The 16,851-nt window shown below is 32.3% G+C and overlaps 1 protein-coding gene across 2 annotated transcripts in view; it reads left to right on the top strand.

The window, feature by feature from the left end:
• Positions 1 to 16,851, top strand: part of LOC126739889 (band 3 anion transport protein) — a 124,949-nt gene that overhangs the window by 100,786 nt on the left and 7,312 nt on the right. For both annotated transcript variants that reach the window (XM_050445710.1, XM_050445711.1), the window contains one exon: positions 11,972 to 12,142. In XM_050445710.1, the coding sequence (XP_050301667.1) occupies positions 11,972 to 12,142 (171 nt within the window). The remainder of the gene's footprint in view (positions 1 to 11,971; positions 12,143 to 16,851) is intronic.

The following is a 16,851-nucleotide window of genomic DNA, read 5'->3' as shown; positions in this document are numbered from 1 at the left end:
GTATAAAGAAAGCATTAATAAAAAACAAGACACCGATGATCTAAATACAAGTTACTATAATTTAATTAATTTACTACCAAAAAGATAAAACTAAAACATAAAATTTATTTTTGTCAAAGAGTGTATGTCCCAAATTTAGGTCACACAGTGTATTAACAAATTAAGTTTCTGGTTTTGAACGTATAGATACATCTTCCTTATCTACTAATCCTTAACTTATCAACATAACATTGAATCATAAAAATTAAATAAATAAACGCTCGGAAGAATAAAAACATTTGTTTCTTGGCTTATTGTTGATTCTAGTTTGCCCACAATAACACCTACAAATTAAACCCATGTTAAACATAATTCTACGCTCCTATTATAAATGTGTTTTAATTATAACTTAAGAAACCTAGACTTAGGTAAGAGGTGTAAAGTATATAAAAAAAAAAAAAAAATATTTTATACTGTTTTTTTTTATAAAAAAAATTTTTAACGGATTGTACCTGAATGTAATTTTAACTGTGTTGTGGTTTTTGTTTTTTGTTGTTTTAATTTTTGTAACTTAAAGAACATTTATTTTAATAGTGTTTTTTATGTACTCGAAATTACTTTATTTTATCTCTGTAATTACTTGAATCCATTTCAGTGTCCTGAGGATGACTTAATATAAGTCGAAACGTCGACATTTAGGTAAACAGGTTTCTGTTTTATTTCTGACCCCACCCAACAACCCTCCGCAATAACAAAGTTTTATAATCATTTTTAAAGCAAGGTACTGGAATTGAAAAATTAGGTCTAAATCGATTACAAATTGTTACGGCAATGTACGTATAACTACATGAGAAAAGGGCTGTGCTATGGTGTGATAATGTCAGAGTCTTATGTCATATATCTCTATCATGAATCGCATTTCTTGGAATTAATTTCTCTAACAGATATTTTGGCTTTTGGTTCTTATAGAGCCGATACATAACAGTAAAAAAAGGAAACCTAAAAAGAAATGACATTTTTATCCACTGCAATCGATAGACATATAGGACATACGATCAAATTTTCTTAAATTACACACAAATCGACAACACGTATTTTGTTACGTATTTTGTATACGTTGCAGTTTCTGCTGGATTATTTTATCAAGACAAGGCTAGTAAACGATAAAACACTAATTTAAAATGGATAACACTTTCACATGGATATTTTCATGTCTGTCTCACATATTATCATCATAAGTTCTCTTTGCCCAACTTATTTGCGAAAAAGAGTAAATCAACTTTTATTTATTACTTGTTTATGCTCACCATACGGGGTTTTAATTAATTATAGAATCAGTAAAATTCAGGTTCTATAGAAGTGAGTATGCTCGACCGCCATATTGTACCTAGGCGATGCACAGTGTTGCGTAAGTTAGGAGTTTTGGAACAATAGTAATATACAACCTATGTTTTAAACATATTCATGTCTTAATGTATTAATATTAAAGAACAACCAAAATGCATTACAGAGACATATGGCTAGCATATTTTTGGAAATTGCACAGGGTTTTTCTAATACGGCACCTCTCTTGCCTTTTTTAATATTTGAGCTAGTGAGATGCCATAAAAACTGGAATAATTGTGGTTGTGTAAAGAAAATGTTTAGAACATAAACAAACCATATCTGGCTATCATGTAGGTGTAGGTATTTGTTTGAGCAAAATAAAGTTGAATTTATGTCTATTATAAAACCTATAGTATGTAAATACCTATATCTATAGATATAGATACAGCTTCATTTATACCTTTATATTTTAAAAAGGTGTTTTTATAGGATTTTAAAAAGGTATGGAGTATAGGCGGGTAATTGAAATTATTAAATAATAAATACGTAGTTAAAAAACTGTATTTTCGATATTTTTGAAAAAATTTATCTAGGTAATAAAATATATAATAAATCAAATTATTTATTAACAAAAATAAAAATTACATATACCTATATAAAAACTTAAAGGATATTATTCTAAATCATTTTCCACTTAAAATTTAGTCTGAATTATCAGTTTCTGTTTCGGTATCAGTATCTAAAGCTTCCGTTATATCTAAAAATGAATGAGAATCGTGGGATTCTTCATTTATCAGATATTTTTTAATTTCATCGTCACAGGCAGTTTTTTTGTTTTTAATTAAAGATCGTCTAATGTAGATAAATGAGGATGATCGTCTATGTAGATAAATGAGGATCCGAAGTTAGTAAGAGAGTTTTTATAATGTCAGTATTGGCATCTGCTCTTGAAGTTTTACGATTGTTACACAGTCGGATTTTTCGAAATTCCTTATGCCTAGCATCTAACGCGTCCTCTGAAAGCTGGCCAATAGGTAATTCAAAAAAGTCAATAATGTCGCACGCGTGGACTAAGACTTTATGAACAGAACTAGGCATGTAATACCAGCTATAAAGGCTTAAGTACAAAAGACGGGCCTCATTAAGCAAAACCCTAAATTTAGTTACGTCAATTTTACGACCAGATGCCAATATTCTTAATATTAAATGAAACTTTTCAATTAAGCCTTTATCAATGCCTGTTATTTCGGCGCTTAAATCAGAATTCTGAAAGAAGCGCCTAGCAGTATTTCCATCATTTGTGGAGCCATACCCAGGTTTTGGTTTAACTACTATCAGACCCATTTTGCTTTTAAAATTAGCTTGGATAACTTTTTTGGTGTTTTCTATTTTTTTTTTATTTTCGTCACCTTTAACTTGCCATACTTTCATTTGCAAACGGTATGCAATGTGCAGCAAACACTCAAAAAATCTCATCCAACAGTAGAGAGTTGATATACCAAAGCGATAATTTTGTTCTTTAGGGGTTCATTTCTTTGGGACTGGCTCCACAAATGATACATTTTGCAGTGGAGTTTGTATCGGATAAAATATTTGCAATACTGCCGTCAAACATTGTTAAAATAATTTCAAAGGAAACAAGAATAGTGTTTTCTTGAACGGGAACTCTATATTCTTTAAGCTCTCTTACTAACTTGGATATTTTTTCTTCTTCCTTACGAACAACTTCCGAGTTTTCTTTGGCAAACATAAATTTTATCGGCCGACAGTAAAATGTAGATGACGGTTTTGGATTCTCCCAAATCACATTGCCGTGGTTGTCAAGGTCAAGTAACTTTAGCGGAACAATTGCTGTCAAAAACATATATTCATCCGTGTCTGTTGCCGATGAAAATTTTTGTTTGTAGAGACTGTGTCCCGAGCTACCATCGAAACCCCACTTACAAACAAGTTTGAGGTGGTGGTCTTGAATATTATTAAAATTTAAAGTTTTGAAAATGCTATCCGTGGTTATTTCCAAGAGTTGTTGAAGGTCGACTTCCGGAGGTTTCAGTTACTTTAATTTTGTCTGGTAAATATTCTTTTTTCATTATTAGCACTGAATAGTAGCTCGAAAAACAGTCTGGATGAAGCGCATTTACAACTGACCGCAAAATGTTGTATTTTCTGACAGAAAGATTAATGTCGTAAAAAAGCGCCAAAGCCTGTGAGGTTGTAAGACATTTTTTATTGGCTAAATTTGAGTGGAATATTTATTGTCAAATAAATGCATTGACCTATTAGTAGCAAAAGATAATTCTTCCATGGAATAGCTTTTAAGTAGCGGTTCTACTCGTCTTCTTTTGTTTTTTGGACATAACTTTGCGAACGATTTTCTAGGTCTGCCAATCAACTTGGAGTCGTCACTCGAAGTTTTGGCTACTTCTGAAGTTGAAGTTGTCGTTTTGAGAGTTCCCGTAATATTTCCATTAAGCCACTTTTCCTGATTTTTTTCTACTCTACTATGTGTTCGATTATGTCTTTCCCAAAATTCCTTAAGCTTTAAACAAAAAATATGGCTTTTCTGCTGTATATAGCCCTCATTTTGCTTTAGAATTATTAGCCACTCTTCAAATAGGATCCTTCTTGGTATATTGTCGGACACATCTAAAAAAATTAATTACTAAGAGGGGGACAAATTGGGGCAAGATTTTAATGTTTTATAATAAGGTAGAGTCGTGGCGTTATCATATTTCAAAAAATCATATGGGGCATTTTTGCACATTTTTTAAAAAACATAATTGAATTTTCTCAAACTATTTTTTTATAATTTTGTAATTTAATAAGTAATGTAATAGGGAAAGGAAGGAATACATACCTGTTAAATTACAATCCATGTTTGGGCACACTACTAATATAAATTGCACTTGCAGAAAACTTATAAAGAACCTGCTGCACACACAAACATTTATGTATTTAAAAATATATAATAAAAATTCTCGCTCTTATTAGTTTAAAGCTATGCAGTTATTTGGCTTTTTTGTAATCTGCAATTATTATACTTACCATTAATGGCTTTTCTTGTTTTAAATTGCGTTATTATTTTTGTGACTTTTGTACATTGGGGCAAACACTTTGCGATGGAGCGAGTCGGACTGAATGTATTTGAATTGTTTCTTGAATTTCTTCATTGAAGTGTATCTGCTACATGTATTTAAATAGTCGCGACTATTTTTTTTTATTCTATTAATAAAATATTATACTTGTATACGAGTATATTCATATACATTTAGCAGCTAAGAGGCAAACTCGCTCCATCGCCTGGGTCCAATATGGCGGCCAATCGTATCTACTTACAATCTTATTTTTTCACGTAAAAATGACATTTTTAACTGTCAAAATGGCAATTTTTTTACGAAAGCCAATCTCTAAAACTAGTATTATATTCTGCTACTCGAATACAAAACAAAATGGCGACGTTTTAGATGTTGCCCAATTAGTGTAATAACGTATATCCATTTTTTGGATCTAAGTAGTGAACCATACCAAATATCCATTTTGTCAGGTCCGCCATTTTAAAACTATCGTCACCACGGCCAAATTTGGTCTGCCTGAAAAATGCTATTATAAATAGAAAAAAGTATTATTTTAAGAACCTGTACACCTTTATTATTATAAACATTTTAAAAAGGTTAATTAAAAATTCTGTTAACATGTTAGTTTTTAATATTTCCAAAATACCCAAGTCCGGGCCCGAAACAACGCAAGGACGGAACGAAGTTCATGGGCTCGACAGAGACATCAAGAGAGAGAACGCGACTTCGATTTTGAAATTGCCACGGTTGCCGAACGTATTGTTTTTTCACTAAAGCGACTTTCACTTTAAAACCCTAATAATGATAACATTGTATTATTGAGTACATATTGATAATTTTTTTTATTATTTACACACGGGTACATTATGGATTCTCTATAAAAATTGTGAAACACTGTTTTTAATTTTCAATTTGACACCCATATATTTTCGTGGTTCTGTTTAATATTCCGTACTGTCCTGTCGTACTACCTGATGGATGGCCCATCTGCCCCTCGATAATTTATTGCTCATTGCATGGTTTAAGTACTGATGGTACCGGTGCAGCTTGTAGATACCTTAAAAGTAACAGGTTCTTTTATTACGCACATAACGTGCTTTCATATTGAAATATATAACAAATTTGATATCTATAACTCATAATACAATATAGATAGCTTTGATTGCTGTCATATATTACGCAGTAGAATAGAAGAAACTTGTCGCAGTCTTTGAAATATTCAACTTTAAAATAAGTGATCACCTTTAAACATGAATGATGAGTGTTGGAGATCGCTGGATAAAAAGTTCATTATTTTCAAAAGTAGTACATGGACTGACGTGGATCTTGAGCAATATTTATTAACCATACTTTGACTAATACCATATTATTATTTCATGAAAATTGTTCCAGCAGTTCCTGAGATGTTGATTCTTGGAGGTCACTGGCTAAAAGTGTATTATCACCAAAACAATTGCTTGGACTGATTTGTACCTTAAGCAGTACTCATTAAGCATCCTTTGGCTTTTACTAATAGATATTATAAACTTATATTATAGATATACTAACTTACTTTTATTGACAGATTCTCTTTCGGTATTGTTCAAGATGGAGACTTTTGGCTATCAAAAAGGAATCAATTCCCAATCGATATATATAAATAACACTATGCGTTCCTTTAATATTAACTTTATTTGTCATTATTTGGGTAAAGGTAAATAGCGATATATCAGGAAACAATAAAGTTAAAAAATAGTTAATCCTGCCGATTCTTTAAAAGTTGACAGCCATCCAATATTATCAAATTCACAAAAATATACCAGTAAAATACTGGTATAAAAATGGTATATTATAATGGTAATATAATAACACCAATAACTGTTTCCTAAGGTATACACCTTGAGTACTTACAGTGGGTCCTGGAACACCCTCTATACATAACTATCAATTTATTTTAAACAATATCTTTCAATAGTAAATTAGGGTTGGCTTGAGAATTTAGTAATCTACTGGTCTTAGGATGTTGCCAAATTTTAAGGGTTTTCCAAAGTTTCTACCCGCTGATACATGAAAGTCATAAAATGTCACCAATCTTGCCTATTCCGAAAGGTGATAATAACTTAGATGCAAAAATTCTAAAACTGACTCAAATGGCTGCAGAAATGTTGAATCAAGTGGAAAGTGATATAGTATCAATGTGATTTTTTTAATTCGATACCTATAATACATATAACAGCATATTAAATAAATATAGACATAAATTAAAAATATCTAGTATAATAAATAAAAAATATACCATACAAATATAAAATACTGTTTTAATAACCATCAGGACTTTTAGTAAACTTGGCAATGTATGTAAAGGAAAAAGACATATTCAAAATTGACAGCTATCAATTCAGCTGATAAATATTCATTTTTCTTTTTTAGATCCTTTCAAATTTCCTTTTTTTGCGATTCCAATATCGTAATTTCAAATCACGCGTTATGCGCTTAAATATGACAAACGGACGAATGGCCAATGAAATGGTGCGAATATACAGGGTGTCCCGTAATTACATCGCAATATTTTACCAGCTGCATCTTTTTGTCTAAAAATAAGACAAAAACTTCATATACAGGAATCTGGAAAAATAAGTCGTTTTCATGTCACAGGGTGTTTTATTATTCCTATTGAAGATGGTTTTTTGTTAATATTTCCGAAACGCCTGGTCGTTATTTTTCGACATTTTTATCGTATACTACTGTTATTGTTAGTATCTGATTTTATAACATTTTATGCTAAAATGTAGGGGAGAGTGTTCCACAATCAGACACAAAATAGATTTTGCTAAGTATTGACCTTGTTTCTTGAACCAACCAAAATATGATTATCACTAAAATAAATTAAGGCTAAACATAAGTTTTTATGGTAGAACAAACACCATAAACCAAAAACTAATTTAAAAAAAGTTTGTTTAACAATGGAAGGACAGTTGTCTGTTAGTAGAACACACATGTTCCACATCCAGACACTGCATGTTCCACAATAAGACAATAGGTAATAATGTTTTAACGAACTTCTAAAGCTGAAAAATTTACTTTAAACTTCAAATAAGATTGTTGCCGCTTTGCTGTTCCCACATGTGCTGGTTTTGGTAACACCATCTTAATGTTTTCCAAACATACCAATGAGACGTCTTCTATTTCGGGGTAAATGAAACTGTTATTATACTTAACGGACTTTCTCAAAAATTTGACCTCGCATTTACTCCTTTTTACAAAACACTTCAGCTATGTAATAATTTTTTTTCTTTTTGTCCATAAATTCTATCAAAATAAAATCGCCAACCTCTGGCTCTTTATTAAGCTTATCTAGAAGTGGTGGTGGATCGATTTCTCCTACAAAATCAATATCATTATCGGAACTTTCGGTTAGAAGCATCGCCGCGTCTTCATTTTCTTCGTCTGTTGAGTCTTCATCGATTACTTTTCTTTTCACGACCTTATTCTTCTTAACACTTTTTTTTCTTTCTCGCTCCATTTGTTTAGCTTCTAGGGCGATCTTTTCTGGAGTGTCCGTGGTGATAATACTTTCAGCTTTTTCTCACTTCTTTCTCTGAATTTTTCGTTCTTCAGCTTTTGGGTATCCTTTAAATTGTTGTGGACTTACGAAAGTGTCTTTGTGATTTTGTGTAGGTGTTGTGTTTAAACTAACTGATACTGAAACTAAGGAGTCTGACATTAGATTTTCTTCAGTGCATTTTGATGTTGATGGTTGATTTGGATCCATAAGTCGTTGAGCTTCTTCATTCTTTTGATTAACATTCCTAACAGTTACGCTGCTAATTGCAAAGTCGTCATCTGTAAATATGAATTTTTCGAAGGGATAAATCCCAGTTTTTCGAAATCCGGATTTGATATTAGCGGGAGTCATCGATTTTTCAAATGCATAAGCAACACAGCCAGCGATATCAAAAATAGAAACAGGTATCCCAGGGTGCTCTAAAAGCCATATTTGTAAGACAGTATTGTAGAATGATTTAAACGAAAAAAACACCGAGACATCTAATGGTTGCAGCTTGTTGGAAGTATGTGGCGGTAAGGTCAAAATGATCACTCGATTTTGCTTGGCTAGATTTATTCCTTCTATGGTTAGACGACTCTCGTGATTGTCAAAAATTAGGAGAGAAGGGTTTTCTTTTGTGCTGGACGTATGTTTAATGAAGTGCCTTACAACGCTTGGAAACAATTCACCAGTCATCCATCCAGAATCGGAAACCAATCCCAAAGTACCATGCGGTGCTCCATAAGTCATTCAACTTTTTTCGTGGAAAAATCATGACTGGTGGTATTGTATTCCCGGATGCTGATATAATACAACAAGTGGTGACCAGTAAACCTCGTTCGGCGCTCGTGCAGGAAGAGACCTGCTTGATCCCTCTCTGAGCAACAATCTTTTTCGGTTTTTAGCAGTTTCATCTAAATTATAAATTCTTGTACCGCTGTAAAAATTTCCATGGTTCTGAAACACTTTTTCCAAATTTTTGAAAAAAAGTCCAACATTGTGTTTGTTGAATGATGTCGCTCTGGAGAGGCTACATCGTTCCGGCTGGCGAAGACTTAATTCTGCATGTCTGGACATAAATCCAAGGAACCATTCGCGTCCAGCTTCCTTGTTTGTTTGCCAATTTTCCGGAATTTTACAATTATTAATAGTTGCCATTTCATAAGCCATTTTTCTGATATTAATGATTTTTGAGCAAGTTAATACGTAATCGGCTAGGGCTTTTTCTTGATTTTCACAAAAAACTTTTCTACAAGCATAATTTGGAGCCATTTTAATCTCTTTGGTGGGATTCCGTTTTTGCCTTTTTACATATTCATAAACCGTTTGAAATTTTAAATTGTATCTTTCAGCTGCTTGTCCTAAAGATATCTTCTCTTCGGTGACTGCCCTAACAGCAGCTCTCATGGATTGTTCATCAAATTGCCCTTTATCGCTTTTTTGCTGACGTCCTCGAGCCATTTTTCCTGAAATATAAATTAAATTTTTACAAAAACAATTACTTTTTCAACAACACTCCAAACAAGCGTTGTGTTCCACAATCAGACAGTGTCTGCTGTGAAACACAACCTACAATACAAAATTAAATTTAACTGTGACCTTCATACATAACCTACAAAAGTAAACTTGCTTATAAAATGTCGACAAAATAGCCCAAAATCTGATGTAAAGGTTGTTTTTGTAATACTAGTTTCAGAAGAAAAATTAGAGCATATAATATCATATCAACGATAGAAAAAACTTACTTTGAAAAACGATTTTTTATTAAAAAATGCACAACACCAGGGGAACAGCATTTAAACTTTGTTTACCACATCGGCGTGTATAACCGCACTGTCCGAACGAAAAACGTCAAACTTGCGGCGGGAATTTCAAAATTGCATGTTTTGTCTGATTGTGGACCATTCTCCCCTATACAGGGTCGTTTAAAATTAGTAGTCAGCAAAGATAAAAATGCCATAACTTTCTTTCTGGTTACCTTTTAATTATTTGGATAGTAAAATTAAAAAGAACCAACATATTTACATAAAAAAGGTAACCAGAAAAAAGGTGATGAAATTTTTTTCTTTGCTGACCACTAAATTATAATCGACCCTGTATACATTTTAGCATAAAATGTCATAAAATCAGTTAGTAACAATAACAGTAGAATATGATAAAAAATTCGAAAAATAACGACCAGGCGTTTCGAAAATATTAACAAAAAACCATCTTCGACAGGAATTATAAAACACCCTGTAACATGAAAACGATTAACTTTTCAAGATTCCTGTATATAAAGTTTTTGTCGCAATTCCTGACAGATTATTAAAAAGCGAGGTAACACAACTTTAACAAAATTATATATATGTGCTTGGTAGATTATACAAAAGCGTTAGTCTCTGTGTGCTGATCACTTCTCTGGATAAAATGATCCCAAGGATCTGATACTTTTAATTAAAAGACACTACCCAATAACGCCAATAATTGAAAATTAACAAAACAAAAACCAAAGTAATGATCCAGTAGCACGTTTAATATAAAAAATGGAGCGATATATGATGTGATGGACAAGTTTGTATACCTGGGATCGTTGATAACCAGAGCTGCAGGCTGTTCAGAGGCAATAAAGAGATGATTGGCAAAGGCCATCACCAAGAACTAAGCTCATTTAAATATGGAGAGATTAAACCATTACAAAAACAGTGAGTGTAATGCTGACCAATTTCTTGATTTTCCCAATTGCTCTTTACTCTGTTAACATATGGACACTAAAGAAAACAGATAGAAAAAGAATTGAAGACTTAAAATTTTCGGTGTTCAGACGAATCTTAAGAGTGTCATAGGTGGAACACAAAGCAAACACCTTTGGTGTACAAGAACTAAAAATAAAAAGAAGCATCTACGAAACCAAATTATAAAAGCATCTGTATAGTACTTCGGTCATAAAGCTAGATGAATAGGTGAGATGGGAAAGCTCGTGCTAGATGGAAAAGTTGAGGAAAAAAGTCCCAAAGGACAGTCTTTAATAAGTGGGACTGAGAAACTAAAAGAAATAACACATCTAGCCCAGGATAGAAACGTATGCTAACAACAAATCAAACCCATACCTAAAATAGTATCAATACATCTTTACGAAGGTCAAAAGACTGAAAATAAATAAAAGTTCAAATTATTTTTGTCTAATTTTCTTGGTTTTTAATAGTGGTATTTTCATTAAATATGAGCAACTGTTTAACAAATATCTAAAATAATAGTTACGCAAATTCTTTAAAACAGAAGTATCCCTTGCGCAATTTCAATATACAGCGAGTATAACTTTTAAAATGGAAGGAAAGTTGGAAAATATAAATTTTCTATCGAAACTGACTTAACGGGTGGTACAAAACAAATTGGCCATACAGTGGAGACCATACAGGGATGCCCTTTAAAAGATACAAAAAACAAATTTAAATTTATTAACAGTTTAGACAGTAAATTTAAATTTATTATTCTAAAAAATCCTCGAATTCAAAAAATCTTGATATCAACCAATGCTTGTTAAAATGTCGTTAATAGTTAAAATAAGTCCGAATATTTCCGGAGAACATGAACATTGAAACTCATTGATCTTTTATATGACTAAGCATACGATAATTACCAACACATTTTTATGATGAATCACTATTTTTCTTAATAATCTAATTGACTTGCTTATTTGTCGCACCCTACTATTGTTTGCTATAGTCACAAATGAAAAATTCATCATAATAAGCCAATTTTCCAGAAACAAAATATCTGTTTGTGGAATCCTTTTATTCTTAACAATTTTCTCAGATAGTCTTGAAAATAAGTGAAATTTAAACGAACAGAATGTCGATTATATTCACGTTGTTCTAAAAATGGCTACTATAGGCGGCTAAATGGATCATCAAAGACCCCGGTTTTTACAACAATTCCTTTAGGGAGTATATGCACTGAATTAAATTACATTACCAAGATAATGCACCTATAATATAAATTCTTTTCCGCGCAATTTAACGCTATTAAAGGAATCAATGCGGTTTTAATTTTTTTTTATATATTTGATATCACGCTTATGTTTCAGGTGCGCACCGTCAAGATGCACATTTTCACCACTATTCAGCTGATGTGTCTGATTATCTTATGGATCGTTAAATCAACAAAGGCGTCCCTAGCATTCCCGTTTTTCTTGATCATGATGGTCCCCCTAAGACACCAATTGTCCAGGGTATTTTCACAGAGGGAACTTAGAGCGGTAAGATTGAATATTTCAATAAATTTTATTTTACTTTATACGCAGTCCCATACCTGTATTAAGTATTTTTTTAAGTATAAGCGGATTGGTCTTTCGAGATATAAAATATATGTTGGTGATGGAATTTTTGGTTCAAGACCATTAGCATCAACACTATGATTTAATATAATTGAAGGTCAAATTTTAGGAAATAGGGTGGTGCTGGAAATATGACAAAGTGACGTGTTATATTTTGGCGAACCATTAAAAAAAACTATTTATTGTTTATAACCGATTTAAGGTTATTCAATCGTTAGTAGTAATAGTAATAGCATAAAATAACCTTACTAATTTATAATATATTACTTTTTCTTGCATTTGACGGAAGGCCTCTGTTTTCTTTGTTTAATTTCATGAGTGAAGAGAGAAAGATATAATTGTATTTGAGAATACCCTAAGTGAAATGTTCATATTTTAAATCTGAATTTTAAGGCAGCCTATATATCTAGCCTAAAAATATCGCTATAAGTATGTTAAAAACGAATCAAAAGAAGTCAGGCAGATAATTTAGGAAGACCGGAAGTAGCGATTTATGGTTACATAAGACATTCTAGCACGCTTTCGGGCACCTAACTGTATACCTTTTTCTTCGATTCATATATGCAAACGTAGATTGTTTTGAATACTAATTAAAAAAAATATATGTGAACTCTAAATTAGGCATGAGACATCAAATGCAAATCTAGTTTAAGTATTTTTTATTGTGGTCTGATTTCTGGTTAGGTATTGTTAGTACAGTATAATTCCTCTTAACCGGTCACCTCGGGACTGCATACCTGGCCGGTTAATCTGAAGTGTACTTATATATGTGTACATAATACATATTATATTATGTTCATTATCAATGTTATGTACATATGTATATATATTGAAGAGAGTATTACACATATATATGAACATAATAAATATAAAATAATGGAAAAATATTCTTTATATAATTGTGTATTTCATATTTACATACATGAAGGTGCTACATCAACAAATATACATATGTATGTAAGTTTAATATGTAATTATTTCTTGAAAAAGTCTGTGATTTTCTTCTGTTTTTTAACCTTTAGTGAATTTCTGAATGCGATATCCCTTCATTTTCTAATCACCAAAACGTCTAATGCTATTGACTCATGTTGCTGCTCAATGTATTTTAATGCAAATTCCATTACATTTTTGGCTCCTTCATGAGAAGTTTTTTCCTCTTCAATGTCACTACTCTCATCATATTCCTCTGGTTCTTTGGTTGCTAAATCTATGATTTCTTCATCATTCAAAAATTAATTTTCAAGGTGATCGTCACAACTTATCATTCAATTTTCCACATCTTCTGGTTGCAATGCTTCGTTACCCGTTAACTTTTGAAGGTCTTGTAGAGTGGATTTGTTTTCTTCTTCTTCAGTCCCTGCAATATTCGAGATCGCAACTAGATTCTCAACATCTGGCCAAAGTTTTCTCCAAGATTTAATAAACGTTGAAGAGGGCATTTCTTGAAATGCTGTAGCTAACATATAGATAACGTCCTTGATATTGATCTTTTTGATGACTTCTAAAAGACCTTTGTCTTCACTCTCCGAGTGTTGCAGAATTTCAGAAATAAGTTTACGCCTGTATCGTCTTTTTAAACTTTCGATCACTCCTTGGTCCATTGGTTGCACTAAGCTTGTCACATTAGGAGGAAGATAAACTAATTTTATGTCATCTACATCGCAGTCATGAGGATGGGTTGGAGCATTATCTAATACTAGAACTGCTTTGATAGGCAAGTTAACACTTTTTAAATGTTTTTTAACTCTTGGGACAAGCACTAAATTAAATCACTCTTAAAACAGGTCTGAATTCATCCACGCTGATTTTTGTGACTTATAATAGACCGGAAGGGACGATAGATTCAAGTTTTTGAAAACATGCAAAACTATGGACATGTTAGCCTGCTTTTACGTTTATATAAACTTCGAACAAGAATTATTACTAACAGGTTAACACAAAAACTAGACGGTTACCAGTCAAATGAACAGGCTGGATTCAGAATATGATATAGTATAGTGGACCACTTACACATTATACAAACATTCATTGAGATGATCCCAGATTATAATATTCTGCTACATTAGGCATTTGTTGATTATCAGAAGGCGTTTGACACAGTTGAGAAATGGGCGTTTATAACAGCAATGAATAATTCCAGATTATTCATTGCTGTCACTACTCTCGATACATTCTTATTATTAAAGATATATATGAGCACAATCAAAATCAATGAAGATTTAATAACAGATAAAGTCAAAACAGAGAGATGGATAAGTAGAAAAAGTCGAGAAGTGCGAGAATATGAAAGGAAAATTCTAAAGAAGAATTGCACTAACGTGGGCTGCATTTCGAAAGATGGGATGTATACTTAAAGATATACCAATAAACTTGAAGAGAAAGTAAATTTAGTAAAGCTTTATCTTTTCATTGACAACTTATGGACTAAAAATCATGACTATCACAGAAGAACGGCTGAAAAGATACATTTCATGCAAATTGAGATTTTAGAGCTCCATAGGGTTGAAAAAACGCAGTATCAACTGCCTGGACGAATTACGTAATTCTTCCTCTTCTTTTTTTCATATTTAAGCCCAGGTTATGAGTTCCTGGGCTTAAATCATAATTTACATCTTCCAGGCAGTTGCAAAATCTGAAAATTTAGCATCTTTTCTTTATTATTTTAAAAAAGGCAATTATCACCTTACAATCTATTTTTTAAAGTTACTACCGTCACCTTAGCTGATAAAACACGTTTTAGTAGCGTCTCTCTTCTTTTTATATTTGATGATATTGAAACCAGCTGTTATTTATGCGCATTATTTTGTAAAACAATGATTTTTGAAAACAATTTCTTACTGGTAAGTTGTATGGGGTGGGTGGGGGGGTAAGGGTAGGGTTAATGAAAAACGGTACATATATACGGTAGAGTATAGTACTTGTTGTAAAAATACCAATGATAACAAGACAATGAAAATAATTAATTTCTACAAGATCATTAATAAATAGGTTAAAAAAGGTGGTCTAACATTAGAACCCTGAGGTACACCAGAAGCTAGAATGAACCTGTGTGATTTCAATTCATCAATTGTCTTCGATCAAAAAGATATTAGTGGAGCAATTTCACCAGAATTTGCGAAAATCTGAAAAGATTAGGGAGTTTTTATAGTAATATATAATGATCAATTTGGTCAGGTGTCAAAGTCAACAGCATCTAGTTGATCTCTTTTATTTATATCGTTACAAACTTCATGAGAAAAAGAGTGAAAATTAATAACATACTAGAGAAGCATCCATGCTGATTGAGACTTTTTGTCTAACTGTTCACTCCAGTTCTCAATATCAAATTAGCGATATGGTACAAAGGAGATGAAAGTGTGTAAGTCAAATCCTTTCCAGCAAAACTAGGAACCAGCAGTGGGTTTGTTTGTTTGATAATGAGCTAGAGTCTTGACAAAACTGACATGTAAGTTAAAATAGAAGATCGTTATGGTGTTTATTAGACCAAATGGTAATAAAAAAATACAGAAAAGTTTTAAATAATAAAGTTGATTATGGTTTCTGAAAAGCGAAACTAAGATTTTCTCCATTCAGATTTTGATGAGACTGACTTTGATATACAGTAATGACATATCCAATGATGTCACGAACTTATAAATATACCTGGACTGCTAATGCATATGGCCACGATACCCAAAAATGACCACTGCATGGTGGCCACCATTTTTATAGTTGTTGTGTCCTTTTTCATGTTGGTCACTCTGAAAATTTTTAGTGTTGCCAACAAAAAATTTATTAAATAATGATAATGAAGTTGACAACGCTGACGTTTGACGTGTGAGTAATAGCGGATTGCCTAGTTTTTGGCGACTTGTAAACGACGCTTGGGTATATCGTCTGGAACAGGCGATGTATCTTTCTCCTTATTTAACCCTGGAATGCTATTGTACGTAATATTTACGTGCGGACAGCACTATTTAGCGTGTCACTACAATTTTATTACCTTCTCCCACCTTAGCGCTCAGTAGTGCTTTGAGCGGTCTATCAGGAGTATGACACGCCTGAACTAGTTTGATCTGTGTATTTACAGTATTGGCTGAAGCCGAATTTCTTAAAGCCGACACGTATTTTTTACGTAGCAATAGTATTAACCGTATTTTATTTAGGACCTAATTTTGACGTGGTAATAGTGATAAGCAGTATTAGATTACCAAAAATATCTCAAAAAAGTTTAACAGATGTGTGGTTAGGTAGTGATTCTGACGATAGCGTAGCCGATCCTAATTTTGCTCCTGGTAAGAACGACATTGAGGAAACCTTTTGTTAGCCGGGTACTTTTCAAATTTCCAAAAGACGTCAAAACTCTAATATTGTTCAAGCAAGGTTGTCTACCCCAAGTACTTCGGTAAGTTTGTTTTTTGCTTTTTAATATATATACACATATATTGTAATGCCTATTTTAGGATAACCTAGTAACGCCTGATGAAGTTACTCACTCTAGACTGCATAGTTGATTCACAGGTTAAAAATTTACTAGGCAAAAATGGTTGAATGTGGAAAACTTAACCTAAAAAGAGAGGAAAAATACCATCTATAGATATTGATCATGTGAGACCAGATGCAACACAAAAGGCTAAGGAATTGCTACAACC

Source organism: Anthonomus grandis, chromosome 8, assembly GCF_022605725.1.
Source record: "Anthonomus grandis grandis chromosome 8, icAntGran1.3, whole genome shotgun sequence".
NCBI lineage: Eukaryota > Metazoa > Arthropoda > Insecta > Coleoptera > Curculionidae > Anthonomus > Anthonomus grandis.
The sequence above is the reverse complement of the archived record's forward strand: the minus strand, read 5'-3'. Positions and strand labels throughout refer to the sequence as shown.